At 46.1% G+C, this 22,737-nt stretch overlaps 1 protein-coding gene across 1 annotated transcript; it reads left to right on the top strand.

Annotated features, from left to right (window-relative positions):
- The first annotated feature begins 4,539 nt into the window (after nt 1-4,539).
- LOC115163528 (dapper 1-like) lies at nt 4,540-22,520 on the top strand. Its single transcript, XM_029715508.1, has 4 exons — nt 4,540-5,108; nt 9,724-9,856; nt 20,679-20,792; nt 20,971-22,520. The coding sequence occupies exons 1-4, from the start codon at nt 4,878-4,880 to the stop codon at nt 22,455-22,457; spliced, it is 1,965 nt and encodes a 654-aa protein (XP_029571368.1). The 5' UTR covers nt 4,540-4,877; the 3' UTR covers nt 22,458-22,520.
- The last annotated feature ends 217 nt before the right edge of the window (nt 22,521-22,737 follow it).

Genomic DNA, 22,737 nt, shown 5'->3' with positions numbered 1-22,737 from the left:
TGGAAACAGCTGATTTTTTTATGGAATATCTACATAGGCGTACAGAGGCCCATTATCAGCAACCATCACTCCTGTGTTCCAATGGCTCATTGTGTTAGCTCCAAGTTTATAATTTTAAAAGGCTAATTGATCATTAGAAACCCCTTTTGCAATTATGTTAGCACAGCTGAAAACTGTGGTGCTGATTAAACCAATAAAACTGTCCTCCTTTAGACTAGTTGGAGCATTTGTGGGTTCGATTACAGGCTCAAAATGGCCAGAAACAAAGAACTTTCTACTGAAACTCGTCAGTCTATTCTTGTTCTGAGAAATGGCTATTCCATGCGAAAAATTGCCAAGAAACTGAAGATCTCATACAACGCTGTGTACTACTCCCTTCACAGAACAGTGCAAACTGGCTCTAACCAGAATATAAAGAGTAGTGGGAGGCCCCGGTGCACAACTGAGCAAGAGGACAAGTACATTAGAGTGTATAGTTTGAGAAACAGGCGCCTCGCAAGTCCTCAACTGGCAGATTCATTAAATAGTACCCACAAAACACCAGTCTCAACATCAACATTGAAGAGGCAACTTCAGGATGCTGGCCTTCTAGGCAGAGTTCCTCTGTCCAGTGTCTGTGTTCTTTTGCCCATCTTAATCTTTTATTTTTATTGGCCAGTCTGAGATATTGCTTTTTCTTTTGCAACTCTGCCTAGAAGGCCAGCATCCTGGAGTCGCCTCTTCACTTTTGACATTGAGATTGGTGTTTTCCGGGTACTATTTAATGAATCTGCTAACGAGCCATTGGAATTAGCTAACGTGCCATTGGAACACAGGAGTGATGGTTGCTGATAATGGGCCTCTGTACGCCTATATAGATATTCCATGAAAAATCTACTGTTTCCAGCTACAATAGCCATTTACAGCATGAACAATGTCTACACTGTATTTTTGATCAATTGATGTTATTTTAATGGACATAAAAAGTGCTTTTCTTTCAAAAACAAGGACAACTTTTGAACGGTAGTGTGTGTGTATATATATATATATATATATATATATATATATATATATATATATATATATATATATATATATATACTGTAAGTATACGTTGTGTATATCTGCAGTGTACACACACTGACAAGAGAATCAAACCTGCGCTGTGCGTGGGTTTTGACTTGCCAAGAACTTTGCCTAATAGAAACTAAGATAATATGGCTTTCTGGTAGATGTGAAGTAGAGATGGGAATTATGAATAAAAAAGTATTGAACAAAAACATTCAAGATTTGTGAAGTTTACTCTTTTAAAATAGTTTTTCCTCTTGATGAAGCCTACAAGAACTACATCATCAACAACTGGACATGCAAGGCAAATAGGGCACCATTGGTGAGTGGAACATACAGTAGTTTAGGAATCTATCTTGATGAATAAGCTAGCTAGCTTCAGGGGTTCTTACTGTCTTGGTTGATAACAACCTACACTATGTATATTAAAGTATGTGGACACCCCTTCAAATTACTGTATTTGGCTATTTAAACCACACCCGTTGCTGATGGCGGTATAATATCGAGCACACTGCCATGCAATCTCCATAGACAAACATTGGCAGTAGAATGGCCTTACTGAAGAGATCAGTGACTTTCAATGTGGCACTGTCAGGATGCCACCTTCCCAACAAGTCAGTTTGTCAAATTTCTGCCCTGCTAGAGCTGCCCCGGTCAACTGTATGTGCTGTTATTGTGAAGTGTAAACATCTAGGAGCAACCATGGCTCAGCCCCGAAGTGGTAGGCCACACAAGCTCACAGAATGGCACCACAGAGTGCTGAAGCGCGTAGCGTGTAAAAACGTCTGTCCTCGGTTGCAACACTCACTACCAAGTTCCAAACTGCCTCTGGGAAGCAACTTCAGCAGAAGAACTGTTAGTCGGGAGTTTCATGAAATGGGTTTCCATGGCCCGAGCAGCCGCAAACAAGATCACTATTAGCAATGCCAAGCGTCGGCTGGAGTTAGGCAGAAGGAGGTGTTAGGCTGTATGGGGGCAGAAGGAGGCGTTAGGCTGTGTGGGGGCAGAAGGAGGCGTTAGGCTGTGTGGGGCAGAAGGAGGCGTTAGGCTGTGTGGGGGCAGAAGGAGGCGTTAGGCTGTGTGGGGGCAGAAGGAGGCGTTAGGCTGTGTGGGGGCAGAAGGAGGCGTTAGGCTGTGTGGGGCAGAAGGAGGCGTTAGGCTGTGTGGGGGCAGAAGGAGGCGTTAGGCTGTGTGGGGGCAGAAGGAGGCGTTAGGCTGTGTGGGGGCAGAAGGAGGCGTTAGGCTGTGTGGGGGCAGAAGGAGGCGTTAGGCTGTGTGGGGACAGAAGGAGGCGTTAGGCTGTGTGGGGACAGAAGGAGGCGTTAGGCTGTGTGGGGACAGAAGGAGGCATTAGGCTGTGTGGGGCAGAAGGAGGCATTAGGCTGTGTGGGGGCAGAAGGAGGCGTTAGGCTGTATGGGGCAGAAGGAGGTGTTAGGCTGTATGGGGCAGAAGGAGGCGTTAGGCTGTGTGGGGGCAGAAGGAGGCGTTAGGCTGTGTGGGGGCAGAAGGACGCATTAGGCTGTGTGGGGGCAGAAGGAGGCGTTAGGCTGTGTGGGGGCAGAAGGAGGCGTTAGGCTGTGTGGGGGCAGAAGGAGGCGTTAGGCTGTGTGGGAAGGTCTGTTGGAGGTTTCAGATTCAGACCCATTCTGATATGATGAATTGCTTACAAAGATCAGACTAAGCATTTAACAACGTTTAGGACGTCTTTCTTTTGTCTTTATTTTTGGTGTAGTCTGGACCGGCCTTGATTTCAACATCTAAGGACTTCAATTTTTGGTCGGACCTGGGCCAAATCTGAATCGATAATAGATGTCTGTGTTTTGTTAAGATTTTGTCGGATCTGGACCGGCCTTGATTTCAACATTCACAGAGGTCCAGTCCGGACCGGCGTATATTTGGCCCAAACATAGACATCTATCAGATTTGATCTGGTCCGGACCGGCCTTGATTTGGCACAAACATACACATCTATCATTGGTTCAGATTTGGTCTGGAACGGACCAAATCTGAACCAATCAAATACATCTATGTTTCACAAGTTTGGACAGTACAGTACAGCACAATAGAGCTCAGTAGAATACAGCAGAATACATGTTGTTGTAATGTTTGAGTCACTCAAATATCACATGTATAGAATTGCAAGAAAATTAGCTTTAAAACATCAAAATGTTCTCTGCACCCCATGACAAAATGTGTAGAATTACAGGAAATAAGCTTTCAGCCTGCAAAATGTTCTCTTTGCCAACAAAAGGGGTGTGAACAGTTTGTGTCATGAACAGTGCTTGTGCCCATAGAAATACATGTGGTGTTCAGGGGTGCACGGGATGTTCCCCAATGCTGGAAGGAGAGCCTGAGTGAAAAAGTTTGGGAACCCCTGCATTACAATACAGTACACAGGGCAGTAAAGTAGAGTAAACTATACTGTACTCTATTCTACTGTCCTGTACAGTACCGTACCGTACTGTACTCTACTGTGCTCTACTCTACTAAACTGTGCCGCATTGTACTGTGATGTTCAAACTTGTGAAACATAGCCTAGAAGTCTTTGATTCGTTCAATTTTGGATGTGGTCTGCAACGACCAAAATTGGTACTTGTTTTCAGCATGCTTTGCAATTGCTTGGTTTTACATTTGCATTTTGGTCATTCTGTTCTTATCCAGAGTGACTTACAATCAGTGCATTCAACTAAGGTAGATAAACAACAACATATAGGCTGACAGTCATAGCAATAAAATAAGAATTTGGTAACCATTATTGAGAATGTTATTCCACTTGAAGTGGTCTGTTGGTTTATTCTTTAGGTTTGAACGTCATTGCTGCCAGATTTAAAGCTTTTGAAAAGTCCCCGACTGGGCTATATTTGGCCAAAGCATAGATGTTTATAATGGGTTCAGATTTGTAATTGGATCTGACAGGTGGGAGAAAAAAATTAATATTCTCTTACAATTTGCCGTTGGCTCCTCTTTCCAATATTAAAAGGATTGAAAAAAGATATTGTGATATAACGCTTACTTTCTTGAGAATGTATGAGTAATTTAAATTTCGCCATAGAATAAATGACAAAAACGTATTTTCAAAGTCATTTTATATTTTCAAGATCTGGAAAATATGTCTTTTCGATGTCTTTTCATCTTTTATTCAGCACCTAAAATGCACCGTTGATGTCAACGTCTAGAAAATAATTCAGAAATATATGTTTTACTTCATTTTGCATTCTGGGATATGTCCAAAGAAACCGTTGACGACAAAGGGTTAATGGCCTCTCCATATCTCTTGACCTTGTTTTTTTATCGTCATATTCAATATGTCCCAGTAAAGCATGCCATCGACAGGATAACGAGATATCCAGCCAGCCTCGACCCACAATATTCGAGTGTGCATGGCTGGGGTAGATGTGTAGTGCTTAAAAGTAGTGAGGAAATGCATATGGAATGGGCTATAGCCAACCCATCAAGACACACGGCATTTTTCATCCCATGACAGTTGAGGCAGGATTGCAAGAGGTGGATGCCGTCCCGGTTTTAATCATCACTGTTATATAAGAGCCAATAGGGTGTGAAGGGCGGAGCACACCGTTCTACGTCTGGCAGCTGCGAAATAGAAAATGTTTAGCCCACAGGCACCTTACTGCAAATAGACAACCATCACTATAGCCTAATGCAAAGAAAGCAGAATGGTTATCCACATGTGCGATGAAGAACAAAATTGGATGCAACACCGGGGTTAAAAAACAATAAGATACGGAGTGGAGTAATAACCTTCTTGTAAAATAAATATTGAAAGTAATTCAGGTTTTTCTATCAAACCATTGGAAGAGGTTTTGGAACCATGTATCATGCCTTTAATTTCCCAATGACTGCGGAGCGCAGTCGGAATAAGGAGCGCCTGGAGGCCAGTCTGGCCGGACTCGGTGAGCTGGAGCTCAGCAAGCAGAGGCAGGAGTGCCTGGTCCTCGGTGCTCTGGCTCTGGGGGAGCCCATGCTCGAAAATTCCACAAGGAACGAGCTATCGGGTTTCAGCAGCTGGGGGCAAGAAAATTTGACATTGAGACGTCAGCTGGTAAGAAGTTAGATAGTTGGACGTAGTTTGGACATTTTTTCTTTTTTTGTGGCAAATAGGTACGCAAATATACATCGTTGCAGTGTGCAGAATGGTTATTTGCCCAGGGTGGTCGGTCGCCACCGCGACCCCCATTGTACCACTAGGCTCTATATGGAGGGATACGCTTCATAGCCTATATAAAATACGACTTCTTTTTTTTTACCGTTAGTGGACAATGCATTGGTGGTGTGCGCCTATTGTTCAGCGATGACACTTATCTGCAAGTTACTTAAACTTGATTAATGGTATCCCCATCTGAAAGGATCTAATCGTTCCCATCCTTCGGGCGCAGATTTATGACTTGGGGCAACGAAATGGGGGGTGGAGCGGTCCACCGTTTAATTGCCCATTGTTCCCTGCATGGCCCTACATGTATGTTGTATTTTACTTAGCAAGTGTTTATACCAATTAATTCGTTGACTTTTCTTTTTCAAATTCGTCTATAACGGAGATGATGGGCTATGTGAACAGTTACATTTCTATTAAATCAATGTTGACAGGCATATGTCTTTATGTGATATTAATAGCAAAGCATCATATATAATTTAGATGTAAGTTATGAGGCACGTTTCTTTCGCGTGTGGAGATTTTCGACGTCCTTATGGGAACTAGCCTATGATTATGCTGCCAGAGATGGGCGTGATCCGTGTCCCACCACTCAAATGGGCTATCACCACGCGTATAGAGAATCCGGCCATCCAACCGATGTCATCCCAAATAATAATACAAATATCTCTAGCTATCCATGACGGCAACTATTACACACGCATAGCATTAGCCTATTATAGAGACAATGGGCGTTTGTAAAAACTAAAACATCTCTTCAAATAACACATATTTTCTTTGGAATGAATGGGATGTCACAATTTTCTCCTTATGCCCAACTTTCTCCCTCTATCCTGTAAAATACACGCAGGCTTAGTAGCCTTCATACTACACTCCTCTCCTCCAGCCTCCCCCCGCGTTCCTCTCCTCGGCCGCGGCCCAAACAATGGGCGCATATGGAGCAGAATACTAATGAACCCAAGGGCCTCGGTGCGCAGACAGGGGAATCATGCCGCCACTTGAAAAGCACAACTGAAACAGATCACCAATGAGATGTCAACGTAGAGCAAACTGTCTCTGCTTCGAATGGGATGGTAAAGACTATTTCTTAGACTGTGCTTGGAGTGACTGACAACCCCTAAATGCCGCATATTTTCTCACAATGTGCAGTGCGCATTTCATCAAGTCATTCTGGTCGGTCCATTAGAGGGATCTGTCATTTGGATCGATGGATATTAACTACATTGTCTATCCAAGCCTGCAAGTAATTACACAGAAAATTCCTTGGGGAGTATTGGTTGGAGAATGATCTGACATCAAGGTCTAATTGAACCACCTCTATTCAGCCCATCTAGCCAACCCAAACATCACTTCTCCATGTTCACCACTGGACCCAATCTCATATTGCATGTAGAGAGTCAATGTTGTGTGGAGACTTTAAGACAGGTTCACACAGAAGCATCTGACCCATGCTGCCTTCTCCTGGGAGGGGGGGACAGTTCCCTTGGCAGTGGCTCTGGCCCCAGGGCCTCCTGTCCTGTTTATAATGACCCAGTATGGAGGTGCTGACAGCCATGTCATGCCAGACAGCAGCTGGTAAAGCACAATACATTGACCCCACTCTGAGACACCCTGCTGTGTGTGTTTCAAGATTTCAATCATTAGTTACCCTTTGTGTGTGTTCATATTTACTGTATGGGCATGTGCATACACGCGCGCGCGTGTGTGTGTGCGTGTGTGTGTGTGTGTGTGTGTGTGTGCGCATCTGTGTCTCTATTGATGTATGTGCTTGGCCTCAGTTTGTGGTGATTTTGGCATGTCTAAGACGTCCTGGGCCCATGTGTCTTCCATAGAGGGCCACATCATTAGTGAGACTACCCCTCTCAGCGGTGAGTGACTGATGTCTGGGTGGGTTAGAGCTGCCTGGTCCTGGGGCTTTGTCCCGTAACATCCCCCTTCATCATTAGCCTAGCTTCCCCCCGAGCCGGAGGCTCTTAGCAGCTGTGTCACCTGAGCACTGACTGACTGATTGGGAAGTCAAGCTGGATAGAGTCCATTCAGAGCCAGTTGTCCTTGCTGAGGAGGAAGGCCACTGAGGCCAGAGTGTGCAGGCTGCATGCCCCATTCACGCCTGTTATGTAAACATGGTGTGTGTGCATGCATGCATGTGTGTGTGCGTATGTGTGTCTGTGTGTGAACGGTGGCTTAGTCAAGCGGTGAACTAGTGGGGGCCAGGGTGGTATTGTATAGCAGTAGTTTCCGGCCTCCCACAGTCCTCTCCCTTTGGTGCCAGTCACAACATTGCTTTCATTATAGAGGGGCTGTGTTCCTGATTCCATGGCTCCCCGGCTCACTGCCACGAAGCTGCCTGGCTGCTCCCCTTCCCATCCCCCTCTCTAACGGAGAGAGCACAGGAGGCAGTCAAATAGTAATGATGCCAGGCAGTGTGCGGTATGAGATCTGGGAGCCAGGAGGCGTCAATTAATAATGCAGCAGAATCAAAGGTATCGCATGAAAGGGAGCCGCCTGAGATCCCTCCAGAGCTACACACTCTGGAAGTAAGCAGTATGTTGACTGTATGTTTGTTTGTGTGTCCTCAAAGCTTTCTTTGTATTCTGTGTCATTATGTTTTAATAAGTCAGCCTTTCACAGTGTCTGCTAGTTCTATATCCGTGTGAGGCTGGCTTGCCAGAGGACCTAGGCCTAATGATCCATTTTGTGAAAGTGTGTCACGGATAAATTGATTTCCAATACACTGTTTTCCTCTCTCTTTTCCGTTCTCTCTTTCCTTCCTTGTGTTATTTATTTTGTTCGCACTCAGGTAGCTATAAAATCTAGAGATCTCTTCCACTCTCCTATTAGGAACCACCATAATACAATGGTTTTGTATTTGATATTAGTTTAGTGGCAGAAAACATCTCTCCAATAGGTTTTATTGCATAATGAATGCTTACAGTAGGCGGACAGCCTGGCTTGGGTCTTTTGGCTGTTCATAAACACAGCGCTGCTATCACATTGATCTATTCTAATCTGTCTGAGACAAAGCACCCAGAATCCCAGCAATTATGTCCCGTGTAGCTCAGTTGGTAGAGCGTGGTGTTTGCAACACCAGGGATGTGGGTTCGATTCCCATGGGGGACCAGTACGGAGAAAAAATGTATGAAATGTATGCATTCACTGCTGTAAGTCGCTCTGGATAAGAGCGTCTGCTAAATGACTAAAATGTAAATGTAATTATTCCAGCGCTGCTGAGTGACCAAAAGAACAGCCATCCTGATGACCAGATATGGTGCTGCTTGTTGTTTTTTTACTCAGCGTCGATATGAATAGGAAAGTTGAGATCTACAGTATGTGGAGTGTTTTTATACTCTCTAGCTCATTATGTTAGCTTTCATTGTTATGATGCTGGTTTGGCTCATGTGAAGGTTGGCTCCTTGTAATGCCAAAATGACAGACTGTATTTTTCATTCATCTGTCTTTGCACGCTCCACATACTGTATGCTCATTTAATTCAAGGAAGAATTTCCCCTCCCCGCCACATTGCTGAAACCTTGGTCACTTTCAATAAATCATTTGCATCCCAGCAGTGTCCAGCTACATCCTTTTTTAAGTAAGCCCCTTCCGCACACACACACACACACACACACACACACACACACACACACACACACACACACACACACACACACACACACAATCAGACACACACGCACGCACACACACAATCAGACACACACACTCACATACACACACGCACACACACACACACTCAGACACACACACACACACTTAGACACACACACACACACTCAGACACACACACACACTCAGACACGCACACTCAGACACACATTCACACACACTCAGACACACACTCAGACACACACACACTCAGACACGCACACTCAGACACACATTCAGACACACACACGCACACACACACACGCACACACACAATACATAAAGCGCCTCCTGTCAGTTGTCTAACAGCCTCTCCATCCCCAAGACTCTGTAATGTAGTGTGTCACATCTGTTAATGACATAATTTAATGTAGCAAAAGTCATAACATGCCAATTGAAGTGTGTGTGCGTGTGCGTGCTGGGGAGGCCATGCATAGCTAGTGTGTGTTGTGAGTACTCAGATGACCTGAAATTGCCTGGCTGATTTAACAACCCCCTGGTGTATGAGATGTGTGTGTCCTGCTGCATGTGCATCCACAAAAATAACATCTCAACACAGTTCCCACTACAGTGAATTATTCATGTTCCAGCTGGCTGCATCCTCAGGTATCTTACGTAACTGGGATTGGGCTATAGTAGCATGCATACAGCCCAAGCAGCCATGCACACTGATGTGTATAGTCCTATACTACCTCCACTATCCAAAGATGGGAATAAAACATTCTGTATACGGTTATTTGTTTAAGGTTAATAGTGTGTTTACTACACTTGGTCATAATTCACATTGACTTATAATTATGTATGTCTAGTGTATGTGTTATCATGCCTGTGTGTTGGTCTGTTTCAGAGTGCACTCCAAAGCTCCCCCTGGGGGCTAATGCTGGCACTGGAACAGCAGGTTTGTGAGCTGAGAGTGGACACAGATGATGTCACCTATGAGGGGACCCAAGGTGACTCGATGGACAGTCGGCCCAGCTCAGGTACTCCTCATGCGACCTGGAGGCAAAAGAAACGCACACCTGTTTAGGCGAGGTGCTGGTTAGCAGAGAAGAACACTTGAAAAAGAAAAGGAAAGCCACACACTCTAGGAGCTCAGATGCAATAATTGAATAACCTAATAACCAATGTTTTGACAGACAAGCTGTCTTCATCAGGGTCTAATTAAGCAATAAGGCCCGACGAGGTGTGGTATATGGCCAATATACCACGGCTAAGGGCTGTTCTTAGGCACGGTTCTTAGCCGCTCATCCATATATTTATATGTACATATTCTCATTCACCCCTTTAGATTTGTGTGTATTAGGTAGTTGTTGGGGAATTGTTAGATTACTTGTTAGATATTACTGCACTGTCGGAACTAGAAGCATAAGCTTTTCGCTACACTCGCATTAACATCTGCAAACCCTGTGCATGTGTCCGATAAAATTGTATTTTATTTGGTATATTGGCCATATATCACAAACTCCTGAGGTGCCTTATTGCTATTATAAACTGGTTACTAACGTAATTAGAGCAGTAAAAATAAATGTTTTGTCATACCTGTGGTATATGGTCTGGTATACCACGGCTGTCAGCCAATCAACATTCAGTGCTCAAACCACCCAGTTTATAATGACAAACACAGTGGGTCACTAGTTTATATAGTTTCAAAGGATACACACAGGTGTGTGTAATCATGGCCGGGTGTGTCATTGGTTAATTTACATATATAAATACAACATATAAAAAACATGAATGGATAGCATACAATCATAGATACAGTTTGTTGAGGGCATTTAGCTGTCACCAGTTTCCCTTGAAAACAGTTTTCCCTATAGCCAATTCTGTCGAATCAAATATGGCTGAGACGCAAAGAAAATTAAATGAAAGGGCGTACAAAAATGGTCAGATTAATACTGTCGTTGAGAAAATCCAAAACAAATCGAGACATGATCTCTTTCAAGGACAGTCTCACAAAAGAAGCATTCTTGCATTCTTACTACTCACTATTCAAAGTGCTCTGAACAAATTAAGGGAATCGTTCACAAACATTGGCACATTCTAAGATTCGATGACAGTATCAGTCATGTGTTTTTGGACCCTCCCTTGATCGTATTCTCGCGGGGCAGAAATCTCAGAGATCAATTGGTAAACTCTGATTTACCACCCCAAAATACCCCTGCACAACGTCTATTTGCGCCTCTACCGGATGGAAACTACAAGTGTAATGGCTGTGCTTAATGCAATGGCACTTATAAATGTAGATCCTTTAAACACCCCCAAACAGGGAAACAGATCCCAATCAAAGGTGTTATCATGTGCTCCACTAAGGCAGTTATTTATCTTATAACTTGTCCTTGTGGTAAAAATGATGTGGGTAAAACAAAGCGCATCGTGGCACCATTATGTGCAAGAACTCGACGTACTGTACCCAGTAGCAGCTCACTTTTTGGAAGCAAACCACTCTATTTTGTTCCTACGTTATATCGGCATCGAACTCGTCACCCTCCCTAGGTGAGGGGTTGACCTTGACAATTTATTGTTAAAACGAGAGGCTGCCTGGATCTTTAATTTAAAGACCCTTGCTCCCTTCGGTCTCAACGTAGACTTTGATCTGAAGCCATTTTTGTGATTATTGTGATTTTGCTATTCATTGTAAATGTTTGTAGGCTTATGTAGCCAAACTGTATCTATGATTGTATGCTATCCATTCATGTTTTTTATGTGTTTTATTTATATCTGTAAATTAACCAATGATATCAAGCCATACCCGGCCATGATTTCAGACAGCTGTGTGTCCTTTGACACTATATAAAGTAGTGACCCACAGTGTTTTGATTTTTTTGTAATCTTTTTTATTACTATTATTATATTATTTTTTTTAAGGGGGGGATCAACTTTAATATTGCGGATAGATTGTTGCTTTCATCAATTTAATTGTCTGCATCATTTACAATCCCCCATATATGTTTTGGGTAAATATATATATATATATATATATATATATATATATATATATATATATATATATATATATATATATATCCATAAACATTCATAAACATTCATACATACACACATATATATATATATATATATATATATATATATATATATACATACATATAGACATACATATACACACTTTTTTTAAATATACCTTTATTATTCCCTGCAAACCCTACCACCCCTCCCCAATTGGAGTAAACTAATAAACAATAACACTTAGGCTTCTACCTTCAGTTTATACATATTATACACATTATACAGACACAATCCATTTTACAATAGTTATATTTTGTTTGTTTTTAGTCCTTCCTCTATTTCTGATGTCCATCCAGTTTGATTTCTATTTGCTATATATTTTTCAACTGTGCTGTGATGCTTCACAAAAATACTGAGCCTTTCTATTCTCATAGCTTCAACAGATTGTAGATTAAAGATAAACATTTTTGCTAAAATAATAATTATATTATTGATAGATTGACTATGACTTTTCAAATCACCCAGTATTGCTATCTGCAGCGTTAGTTCCAGGTAAATGTTGCAATTCTTCAGGCATTCCTCGACCTGCAACCAAAATGAGCTACATATGGACAGTATCAAAATAAATGATATAATGACTCTGCCTCCTCGCAGCTAAATCTGCAGAGCTGGGAAGATTGTATCCCCCATGTATATAACATTCTATTGGTTGCAAGAATTTTGTATAATAATTTAAATTGAGAAATTCGTAGTTTTGAATCCGGCGTTGTTTTGCGTGTCAATTCATAAACCATGTGCCATGGAATCAGTACATCGGAAACTATTTAGAAATTTATATGGCACAGCTATCAATTTTTTGGTCCTTAAATGAAATCGGTATATGTTTTTATCTATAACAATTTTCTTTAACCATTTATTGTCTTTAATGTAGGGCTGACAGACAAGTTCCTTACTTTTCCCCCTTCCACTTGCCTCTTCCATTTTTATGTTAATGCTGCAATTAGTTGGTTGTAATTTTGGGTAGAGCATTTCCATATGTCTGTGTTAACTGCATGTGTGACATAACTCCACCAGTCCTATTTATGATTTAATTTACAAAAATGATACCTTTTTTAAAAAATGTATCGAAAAATATGTTTTTTTGATCAATTAGTGTATTTGAGTTTAGTGTAACGGCTTGTCTGTGGTGTAGCGGATAGAAGCGCAGGAAGCAGCGAACACGGTGTGGTAATTTTAATAAAACCACAACGTACAAAATAAAAGGGCTCCCAACAACAGGGAAAATACAATCAACAAGCACAGTCGAACAAAAAGCAGTCGACACACAGAAAGACAATCCCGAACAATAGAGAGCGGGCCAGCTGAACTAAATAGCCCTCTTAATGACTAACTCAGGGCAGGTGAGAAAACATAAAAAAAGAGAAAAACAAAAAGGGAATCGGTGGTAGCTAATAGGCCGGTGACGACGACCGCCGAGCGCCACCCGAGCAGGAGGGGGCGCCACCGTCGGTAGGAATCGTGACAGTACCCCCCTCCTGACGCGCGGCTCCTGCAGCACGCCGACACCGGCCTCGAGGCCGACCCGGAGGACGAGGCGCAGGGCGATCCGGACGGAGGCGGTGGAACTCCTTCAACATGGATGGGTCCAAGACGTCCTCCGCCGGCACCCAGCACCTCTCCTCCGGACCGTACCCCTCCCAGTCCACGAGGTACTGCAGGCCCCCCGCCCGGCGTCTCGAGTCCAGAATGGCCCTCACGCTGTACGCCGGGGACCCCCCGATGTCCAGGGGGGGTGGAGGGACCTCCGGCACCTCATCTTCTTGTAGGGGACCAGCCACCACCGGCCTGAGGAGAGACACATGAAACGAGGGGTTAATACGGTAATAGGAAGGGAGTTGCAACCGATAACACACCTCGTTTATCCTCCTCAGGACTTTGAAGGGCCCCACACACTGCGGCCCCAGCTTCCGGCAGGGCACGCGGAGGGACAGGTTCCGGGTCGAGAGCCAGACCCTGTCACCCGGTGCGAACACCGGCGCCTCACTGCGGTGGCGGTCAGCACTCCTTTTCTGCCTGGCACTGGCCTCCTTCAGTGAGTCCTGTACTGCTTTCCAGGTCTCCTTGGAGTGCTGAACCCAGTCCTCCACCGCAGGAGCCTCGGTCTGGCTCTGGTGCCATGGGGCCAGGACCGGCTGGTACCCTAACACACACTGGAAGGGTGACATGTTAGTAGAGGAGTGGCGAAGTGAGTTCTGGGCTAACTCTGCCCAGGGAATATACCTCGCCCACTCCCCTGGCCGGTCCCGGCAATACGACCTCAGGAACCTGCCCACCTCCTGGTTCACCCTCTCCGCCTGCCCATTGCTCTCGGGGTGATAACCGGAGGTTAAACTGACCGAGACCCCCAGCCGCTCCATAAACGCCTTCCAGACCCTGGATGTGAACTGGGAACCCCGATCAGAGACAATATCCTCCGGCACCCCGTAGTGCCGGAAGACGTGGGTAAATAGGGCCTCCGCAGTCTGCAGGGCCGTAGGGAGACCGCGCAAGGGGAGGAGACGGCAGGACTGAGAAAACCGATCCACAACCACCAGAATCGCAGTGTTCCCCTGAGAGAGGGGAAGATCTGTCAGGAAGTCGATAGACAGGTGCGACCATGGCCGTTGCGGAACGGGGAGGGGCTGTAACTTCCCTCTCGGTAAATGCCTAGGAGCCTTACTCTGGGCACACACCGAACAGGAAGAGACATATGACCTCACGTCCTTAGCCAAGGTGGGCCACCAATACTTCCCCCTTAGACTCCGCACTGTCCTCTCTACACCAGGATGACCCGCCGCAGGTAGCGTGTGCGCCCACCGAATCAACCGATCGCGAACATCGAGCGGCACATACATGCGCCCCTCGGGCACCCGCGTAGGCGCAGGTTCCAACACCAGTGCCCGCTCGATGTCCGCGTCCACCTCCCACACCACTGGTGCCACCAGCCTTGACGCTGGAATGATGGGAGTTGGATCGATGGGTCGGTCATCCGTGTCATACAGACGGGACAGCGCGTCGGCTTTAGTATTAAGGGAACCCGGTCTATATGAGATGGTAAACCTAAACCGGGCGAAGAACATGGCCCACCTTGCCTGACGTGGATTCAGTCTCCTCGCTGCCCGGATGTACTCCAGGTTTCGGTGGTCGGTCCAGATGAGAAAGTGGTGCTTAGCCCCCTCAAGCCAGTGTCGCCACACCCTCAAGGCTTTGACTACCGCTAGCAACTCCCTGTCCCCCACATCGTAATTACGCTCCGCCGAACTGAGCTTCCCTGAGAAGAAAGCACAGGGGCGGAGTTTCGGGGGCGCACCCGAGCGCTGTGATAGCACGGCACCCACCCCAGCCTCGGATGCGTCCACCTCTACTACGAACGCTAAAGACGGGTCAGGGTGCGCCAACACGGGCGCGTCGGTGAACAGTGTCTTCAACTTCTTGAAGGCTCCGTCCGCCTCCGTCGACCATCTCAAACGCGCCGGCCCCCCCTTCAGCAGTGAGGTAATGGGAGCCGCTACCTGGCCAAACCTCCGGTAGTAGTTGGCAAAGCCCAAGAACCGCTGCACTTCCTTCACCGTGGTTGGAGTCGGCCAATTACGCACGGCCTTAACGCGGGCACACTCCATCACCACCCCCGTGGTGGAAATGCGATAACCCAGAAAGGAGACGGCTCGTTTGAAAAACTCACACTTCTCAGCCTTAACGTATAGGTCATGCTCCAGCAGTCTACCAAGCACCTTGCGCACCAGGGACACATGCGCGGAGCGGGTGGCGGAATATATCAGAATGTCATCGATATAAACAATCATGCCCTGCCCGTGCAGGTCCCTGAGAGTCTCGTCAACAAAGGATTGAAAGACGGCTGGAGCATTTTTCAACCCATACGGCATGACGAGGTACTCATAATGGCCTGATGTGGTACTAAAGGCGGTTTTCCACTCATCTCCCTTCTTGATACGCACCAGGTTATACGCGCTCCTGAGATCCAATTTTGTGAAGAGCTGTGCTCCGTGAAACGATTCCACCGCCGTAGCGATAAGAGGTAGTGGGTAACTAAACCCCACCGTGATCGCGTTTAGACCTCTATAATCAATGCACGGACGCAGACCTCCCTCCTTTTTCTTCACAAAAAAGAAACTCGAGGAAGCGGGTGAGATGGAGGGCCGAATGTACCCCTGTCCCAAGGATTCCGTGACGTATGTCTCCATAGCCGCCGTCTCCTCTTGTGACAAGGGGTACACGTGACTCCTGGGAAGCGCAGCGTTAACCTGGAGATCTATCGCACAATCCCCTTGTCGATGAGGTGGTAATTTAGTCGCTCTCTTTTTACAAAAAGCGATCGCCAAATCGGCGTATTCAGGGGGAATGCGCACGGTGGACGCCTGGTCTGGACTCTCCACCGACGTGGCACCTATGGAAACTCCTAGACACCTCCCTGAACACTCCTCCGACCACCCCTGGAGAACCCCCTGTTTCCATGAAATGAAGGGATTGTGACCAGCCAGCCAGGGGACCCCCAGCACCACCGGAAACGCAGGTGAATCAATAAGAAAAAAGTTAATGCTTTCCTTATGATTCCCCAGCGTTACCATGTCCAGCGGCACCGTAGACTCCCTGACTAGCCCTGACCCTAATGGTCGGCTATCTAAGGAGTGCACGGGGAAGGGGGTATCTATCGGCACCCGTGGAATGCCCAGCTTAATGGCAAGTCCACGGTCCATAAAGTTCCCAGCTGCGCCTGAATCGACTAGCGCCCTATGCTGGGAAGAGGGAAAAAAGTTAGAAAATGAAACAGGCAAAAACACATGACCAACAGGGGGTTCTGGGCGAGTCTGGTGCTGACTCACCTGAGGTGACCGAGAAGTGTTCTGCCTGCCTTCTCGACTCCCAGACTGACTCCTCCAGCACCGGTCGGCCGTGTGTCCTCTCCGACCACAGCTGGTGCAGGAGGAGCCACCTCCTCCGGTGCCCTTTGACACGGCCCCCCCTACCTCCATAGGGGTAGGGGCGGGGGTGCCCGGGGGTGGAACGGGCAGGACCCTCTCCGAACGCCCGCGGGCAGCCAGCAAATTGTCCAACCGTATGGACATATCAATGAGTTCGTCCAGGGATAGATTGGTGTCCCTACAGGCCAGCTCCCTGCGGACGTCCGCCCGGAGACTACACCGGTAGTGGTCTATGAGGGCCCTGTCATTCCACCCCGCTCCAGCAGCCAAGGTCCTAAACTCCAGCGCGAAGTCTTGAGCACTCCTCGTCTCCTGCCTGAGGTGGAACAGCCGTTCACCCGCCGCTCTACCTTCGGGGGGTGGTCGAAAACAGCCCGGGTGAACTCTGGGTAGTGGTCCCTCGCCGAGTCCGGAGCGTTCCAGACCGCATTAGCCCACTCCAGAGCTCGGCCCGTCAGGCAGGAAACGAGGGCACTCACGCTCTCCTCTCCTGTGGGAGCAGGCCTGACGGTGGCCAGGTACAACTCTAACTGGAGAAGAAACCCCTTGCACCCAGCCGCCGTCCCATCGTACTCCCTCGGGAGTGCCAAGCGAAGCGCGCCAGAGCCAGACGTCGTAGGAGGAGGAGATGGTTGTATCGGGGGGGTATAGGTGGAGAGAGGATACCACTCCTCTCCCATCGGTCCATCCTCTCCATCACCTGGTCCATGGCGGATCCGATGCAATGCAGGACCGATGTATTTTGCAGGACACGTTCCTCCATCGAGGGTAGTGAAGTGCCCGCTGCTCCCGCTGATTCCATGCTCTTTGCGGTGCGGGATTCTGTAACGGCTTGTCTGTGGTGTAGCGGATAGAAGCGCAGGAAGCAGCGAACACGGTGTGGTAATTTTAATAAAACCACAACGTACAAAATAAAAGGGTTCCCAACAACAGGGAAAATACAATCAACAAGCACAGTCGAACAAAAAGCAGTCGACACACAGAAAGACAATCCCGCACAATAGAGAGCGGGCCAGCTGAACTAAATAGCCCTCTTAATGACTAACTCAGGGCAGGTGAGAAAACATAAAAAAAGGGAAAAACAAAAAGGGAATCGGTGGTAGCTAATAGGCCGGTGACGACGACCGCCGATGCCCACCCGAGCAGGAGGGGGCGCCACCGTCGGTAGGAATCGTGACATTTAGCCACAATATTTGTTGTATTATTTGTTCTGTCTTTTCAGGAGGATTAAACTGAAATTGCAACCAACTTTCTAAGGCTTGTTTAAAAAATAATTATATTTTGAAGATAATTTCGTTTTCAAATAACCGAAAGTGAGCAGTTGTAATCTGAATAAAGGGAAAAAGGCCATTCTTGAACATAGGGTGAGACATTCTTATTTGTTTACTGGAGGACCATTTTGGATTTAAGTATAACTTTTGGATGACTGATGCCTTTAGTGAGAGGTCTAATGCTTTAATATTTAATCATTTCTGCCAGCCGAATTCATATTCGTTATATAAATAGGCCCTTTTAAGTTTGTCTGGCTTGCCATTTCAAATAAAATGGAATATTTTTGTTCATATAATTTAAAAAGCAGGTCACTAGGTGTAGGCAAAACCATAAGCAAATATGTGATCTGACTAAAGAGTTAATCAGGGTGCTTTTTCCACAAATAGACAGGTATTTTCCTTTCCATGGTAGCAAGATCTAATCTATTTTTGCTAACTTTCTATAAAAATGTATTGGAGTGAGATCATTTTTTTCTTTCAGGGTTTGTATACTGAGTATGTCCACATCTCCGTCAGACCATTCTATTGGGAAACTACACGGTAATGTAAAAATTGCTTTTTTTTTAGTGATCCATTTTTTTTTAGTGATCCAATACTTATCATAATTTGGTTTTAATCCAGAGAGGTTAGCAAAAGTATCTAGATCCTCTATGAGGCTGTGGATTCTAATTGTGGTTTTAAAAGAAAACATGAATCATCAGCATAGAATAACACCTTTGTTTTTAAGCCACGGATTTCTAATCGCTTAATATTATTGTTGGATCTAATTTTAACAGCTAACACTTCGATATGCTGATAGTGGACATAGATATGCCGATAGTGGACAACCTTGTTTTACTCCTCTTGACAGTTTAAAACTTTCTAAGATGTAGCCATTATTTACTATTTTACACATAGGGTTACTATACATACATAACTTTAACCCATTTTATAAGAGATTCACCAAAATTGAAATATTCTAGGCATTTATATATAAACTCCAGTCGTACTTTATCAAAAGCCTTTTCAAAATCAGCTATGAAAACCAGGCCTGGTTTCCCCGATATTTCATAGCATTCTATTGTTTCCTGTACTTCCTTTATTATCTCCACTGTATCATCATTATAAAAAACCTATCTGATTAGGATAAATAATATCTGACAAAACCTTTTTAATTCTATGCGCCAAACATTTAGCTCAAATTTTTGCATCACAACACTGAAGTGTAAGAGGCCTCTAATTTTTTTATGGACTGGATCTTTATATATACCACTTGGATCCTGTTTCAGTAATAATGAAATCAGACCTTCTTGTTGTGTGTCCGATAATCTACCATTTAAATAGGAGTGGTTAAAACATGCTAATAATGGTCCTCTGAGTATATCAAAAAAAGTTTGATATTCTTCCACTGGTATGCCATCCAGCCCTGGAGTTTTCCCAGCCTTAAAGGCTTTAATTGCATCAAGACGTTTCTCCTCTGTAATTTGGCCTTCACATGAGTCTTTCTGTACAGATGTTAATTTTACATTATTAATAGGAATAAAATCCATACAATTAGCTTCGGTTAGTGGAGATGGAGGAGACTGAAACAAAAACATATTCTTTAAGTACTTTACTTCCTCTTTCAAAATTATCATTCGGTGAATCATGCGTGTAACATGTATCAATAGAAAAATGTTGGTAGCATTTCTATGTTGAAGATTGAAAAATTATTTGGTGACCCGCAGTGTTTGTCATTATACCTGTCACGCCCTGATCTGTTTCACCTGTTCTTGTGATTGTCTCCACCCCTCCAGGTGTCGCTTATTTTCCCCAGTGTATTTATCCCTGTGTTTCCTGTCTCTCTGTGCCAGTTCGTCTTGTATGTTAGTCAAGTCAACTAGCGTGTTTTTCCCGTACTCCTTTTGCTATTCTCTTTTTGATAGTCCTTCCAGTTTGGCCCCTGCCTGTCTCTGGACTACTTTCCCGCCTGCCTGATCATCCTGCCTGCCCTGACCTTGATTCTGCCTGCCCTTTTGGACTCTGAACTGTTTTTGACTTTTGCCTGTCCACGATCATTCTCTTGCCTTCCCCTATTGGATTAATAAATACTGTAAGACTCCAAACATCTGCCTCCTGTGTCTGCATCTGGGTCTTGCCTTGTGTCATGATGAAGACAACTTGTCTGTCGAAACGTTGGTTATTAGGTTATTAAATTATTGCATCCGAGCACCTAGAGTGTGCAGCTCTCCTTTTATTTTTCAACTTCTTATGCTACCACCTGTCAATTTCTGACCTCAGAACTTTAACCCCTGAACCACATCAGAGGGGCATGGGGTACTTATATTTTTCTTAATGTAGTAACACCATTTTTTTGTGTGTTAGACCCATGTTCTGTATATTTTCTGTATACTCTTTACATTAATTGTGGCCCTATATTTCTTTGAAGTATATGTATAATGACTTTAACATTTCATTAGTTCGAACAAATGTTTTTTTTATGCCCTACTTTCTGCTGGTTCTGTGATTTGTGAAAGAGCCAAGACGTTAGAAATGAGTTTGTCAACATATGGTTTGAGAAAGCCTGAAAGAGCCGAGGTCTAATGAGTGACATCATCTGTGTTTCCCAGGGTTCTATGAGGCGAGTGAGGGCCAGTCTCCAAAGGGGCATTCCTGTCCCTCTGAGTTCCCAGAGCCCCCCTCTGGCTGGGGCTACAGCAGCACTGAGAGGCCCAAGTCTCTGAGTGAGTTCAGCTCACTCTCACTATCAACAGCTCTCTTTCAACCCCAATAGGGTTCATGGTATCATAGCAACAATACCATGGGCTGTCTTTACTTTATTACATTGTTATTATAGTTGCATTAGGTACTGGTATCAGTAGTAAAACAAACACAACTTCTCTCTGTGCTCTCCATCTACAGAAGATGCCCTCCAACTGACAAGTGAGAGTCTGATGGAGCCAGTCCCTCGTGCCACTGTGCCCCACTCCTTCTCTGCCCCCTACCCACCCCTGGAGGGCATCGCTGAGGAGGTGACGGCTGAGGAGCCCTGGCAGTGGGACCCACACTCTGCCCAGGGTTGGGAGGACCAGGACCAGGCCACTGAGGAGGATTTCCAGCAGGCTCTGAGGGTAGAAGGCTACATCCTGGGTCTCATCCATCGCTACGCGTTCTCACCCCGGCCCTGCATGCCTCGTACCAGCCTGGGGCCTGACCCCTCCATCTCCTCATCATCCAGCATTAACAGGCAGAGCAGCCTGCAAAGGAAACCCCCTCTTCACACCCCTGAGCACTGCATCCCTGACCCACAGGACCTCTACCCTGACCGTGAGTGCCAGGCCTGGGGGTGTGACCCTCTAGACAGGGAGGCGTGGGGGAGAGAGACCCCATCCATGGAGGATGACTGTTATCTGTCTTTACCCTACCTTCACTCCAGACCTCACTCCCTGGCCGGGGGCCATCCACCCAACCTGGATCCCCCTTGTGGAGCTATGGACCCTTGTTTAAGTAGTGAGTCTGTTTCCCCCCAGCACTACCCACTGCCCCACTCCCCAGCTTCACATAAACACCTTGTCAGAGCCCAGTACATTCCTGGGCAGGCATGCCACGCCCCTGTACTATCCTCACACTATCCTCCAGAACACTCCCCCTCACATTATCCTCCAGAGCCCTCTAAGCCCAGCCAAACCTTTGTGTTCCCAGACCAAAGCAGCTCAAAGCCCAGGGCCACGGGGAAGAAGAGTCATGAGGAGGGACAGAGCTCCAAGAAGCCTGACCACAGGACCTGCCGCTCCCAGTCTGAGAACAGTTTGATGGGGCAGAGGGCTTTCCCTAAGCACAGGTACAGCACAGCCGAGCGCCCCCAGCACCAGAGGTGCCAGGGTCCACACACAGGCTCCCAGCACAGCAACACCACTGGGGGGCGACGCTGGTGCTCCACCCTGGAGCTCAGCCAGGAGGAAGGGGAGACCCAGGGTGAGCAGGCCCACAGATGCCCACCTCGTAGGGCCCGCTACACCCAGGCCTGCTCTCATCCAAACCCCAACCACCACTCTCAGGTCCATGCCCAGCCTCGCCTCTCAGAGTACCCGGAGAGAGCACCTCTGTGTCGGGGAGAGGAGGGCCATGTGCAGGCTGCCCCTGGGGAGTCAGAGTTCAGCATGAGTGAGGTGTACTCCCCTGCCTCCAGCTCCCTCTCTAGTGACTCCGATGAGGGGGGGCTGGTGTGGCCCCAGCAGCTGCCCCCTCGTCTGGCCCCCTCCTCTTCCTCCTCTTCCTCCTCCCCTCAGGCCTCCTCAAAGGCCTCCTCGCAGCCCAAGGCCTTTGTTAAAATCAAAGCCTCTCATGCCCTGAAGAAGAAGATTCTGCGATTCCGCGCCGGCTCTCTCAAAGTCATGACAACAGTCTGAAAATATACTGCTCAAAAAATAAAGGGAACACTTAAACAACACATCCTAGACCTGAATGAAATAAATAATCTTATTAAATACTTTTTTCTTTACATAGTTGAATGTGCTGACAACAAAATCACACAAAAATAATCAATGGAAATCCAATTTATCAACCCATGGAGGTCTGGATTTGGAGTCACACTCAAAATTAAAGTGGAAAACCACACTACAGGCTGATCCAACTTTGATGTAATGTCCTTAAAACAAGTCAAAATGAGGCTCCGTAGTGTGTATGGCC

Source organism: Salmo trutta, chromosome 26, assembly GCF_901001165.1.
Source record: "Salmo trutta chromosome 26, fSalTru1.1, whole genome shotgun sequence".
In the NCBI taxonomy this organism is placed as follows: domain Eukaryota; kingdom Metazoa; phylum Chordata; class Actinopteri; order Salmoniformes; family Salmonidae; genus Salmo; species Salmo trutta.
This window is presented reverse-complemented; position numbering and strand designations above follow the sequence as displayed.

Coding starts and splice junctions, on each gene's coding strand:
- LOC115163528 (XM_029715508.1), top strand. CDS start 4,878: ATGTATCATGCCTTTAATTTCCCAATGACTGCGGAGCGCAGTCGGAAT. Junction 5,109..9,723: donor TGACATTGAGACGTCAGCTG/GTAAGAAGTTAG, acceptor GGTCTGTTTCAG/AGTGCACTCCAAAGCTCCCC. Junction 20,793..20,970: donor TGAGAGGCCCAAGTCTCTGA/GTGAGTTCAGCT, acceptor CTCCATCTACAG/AAGATGCCCTCCAACTGACA.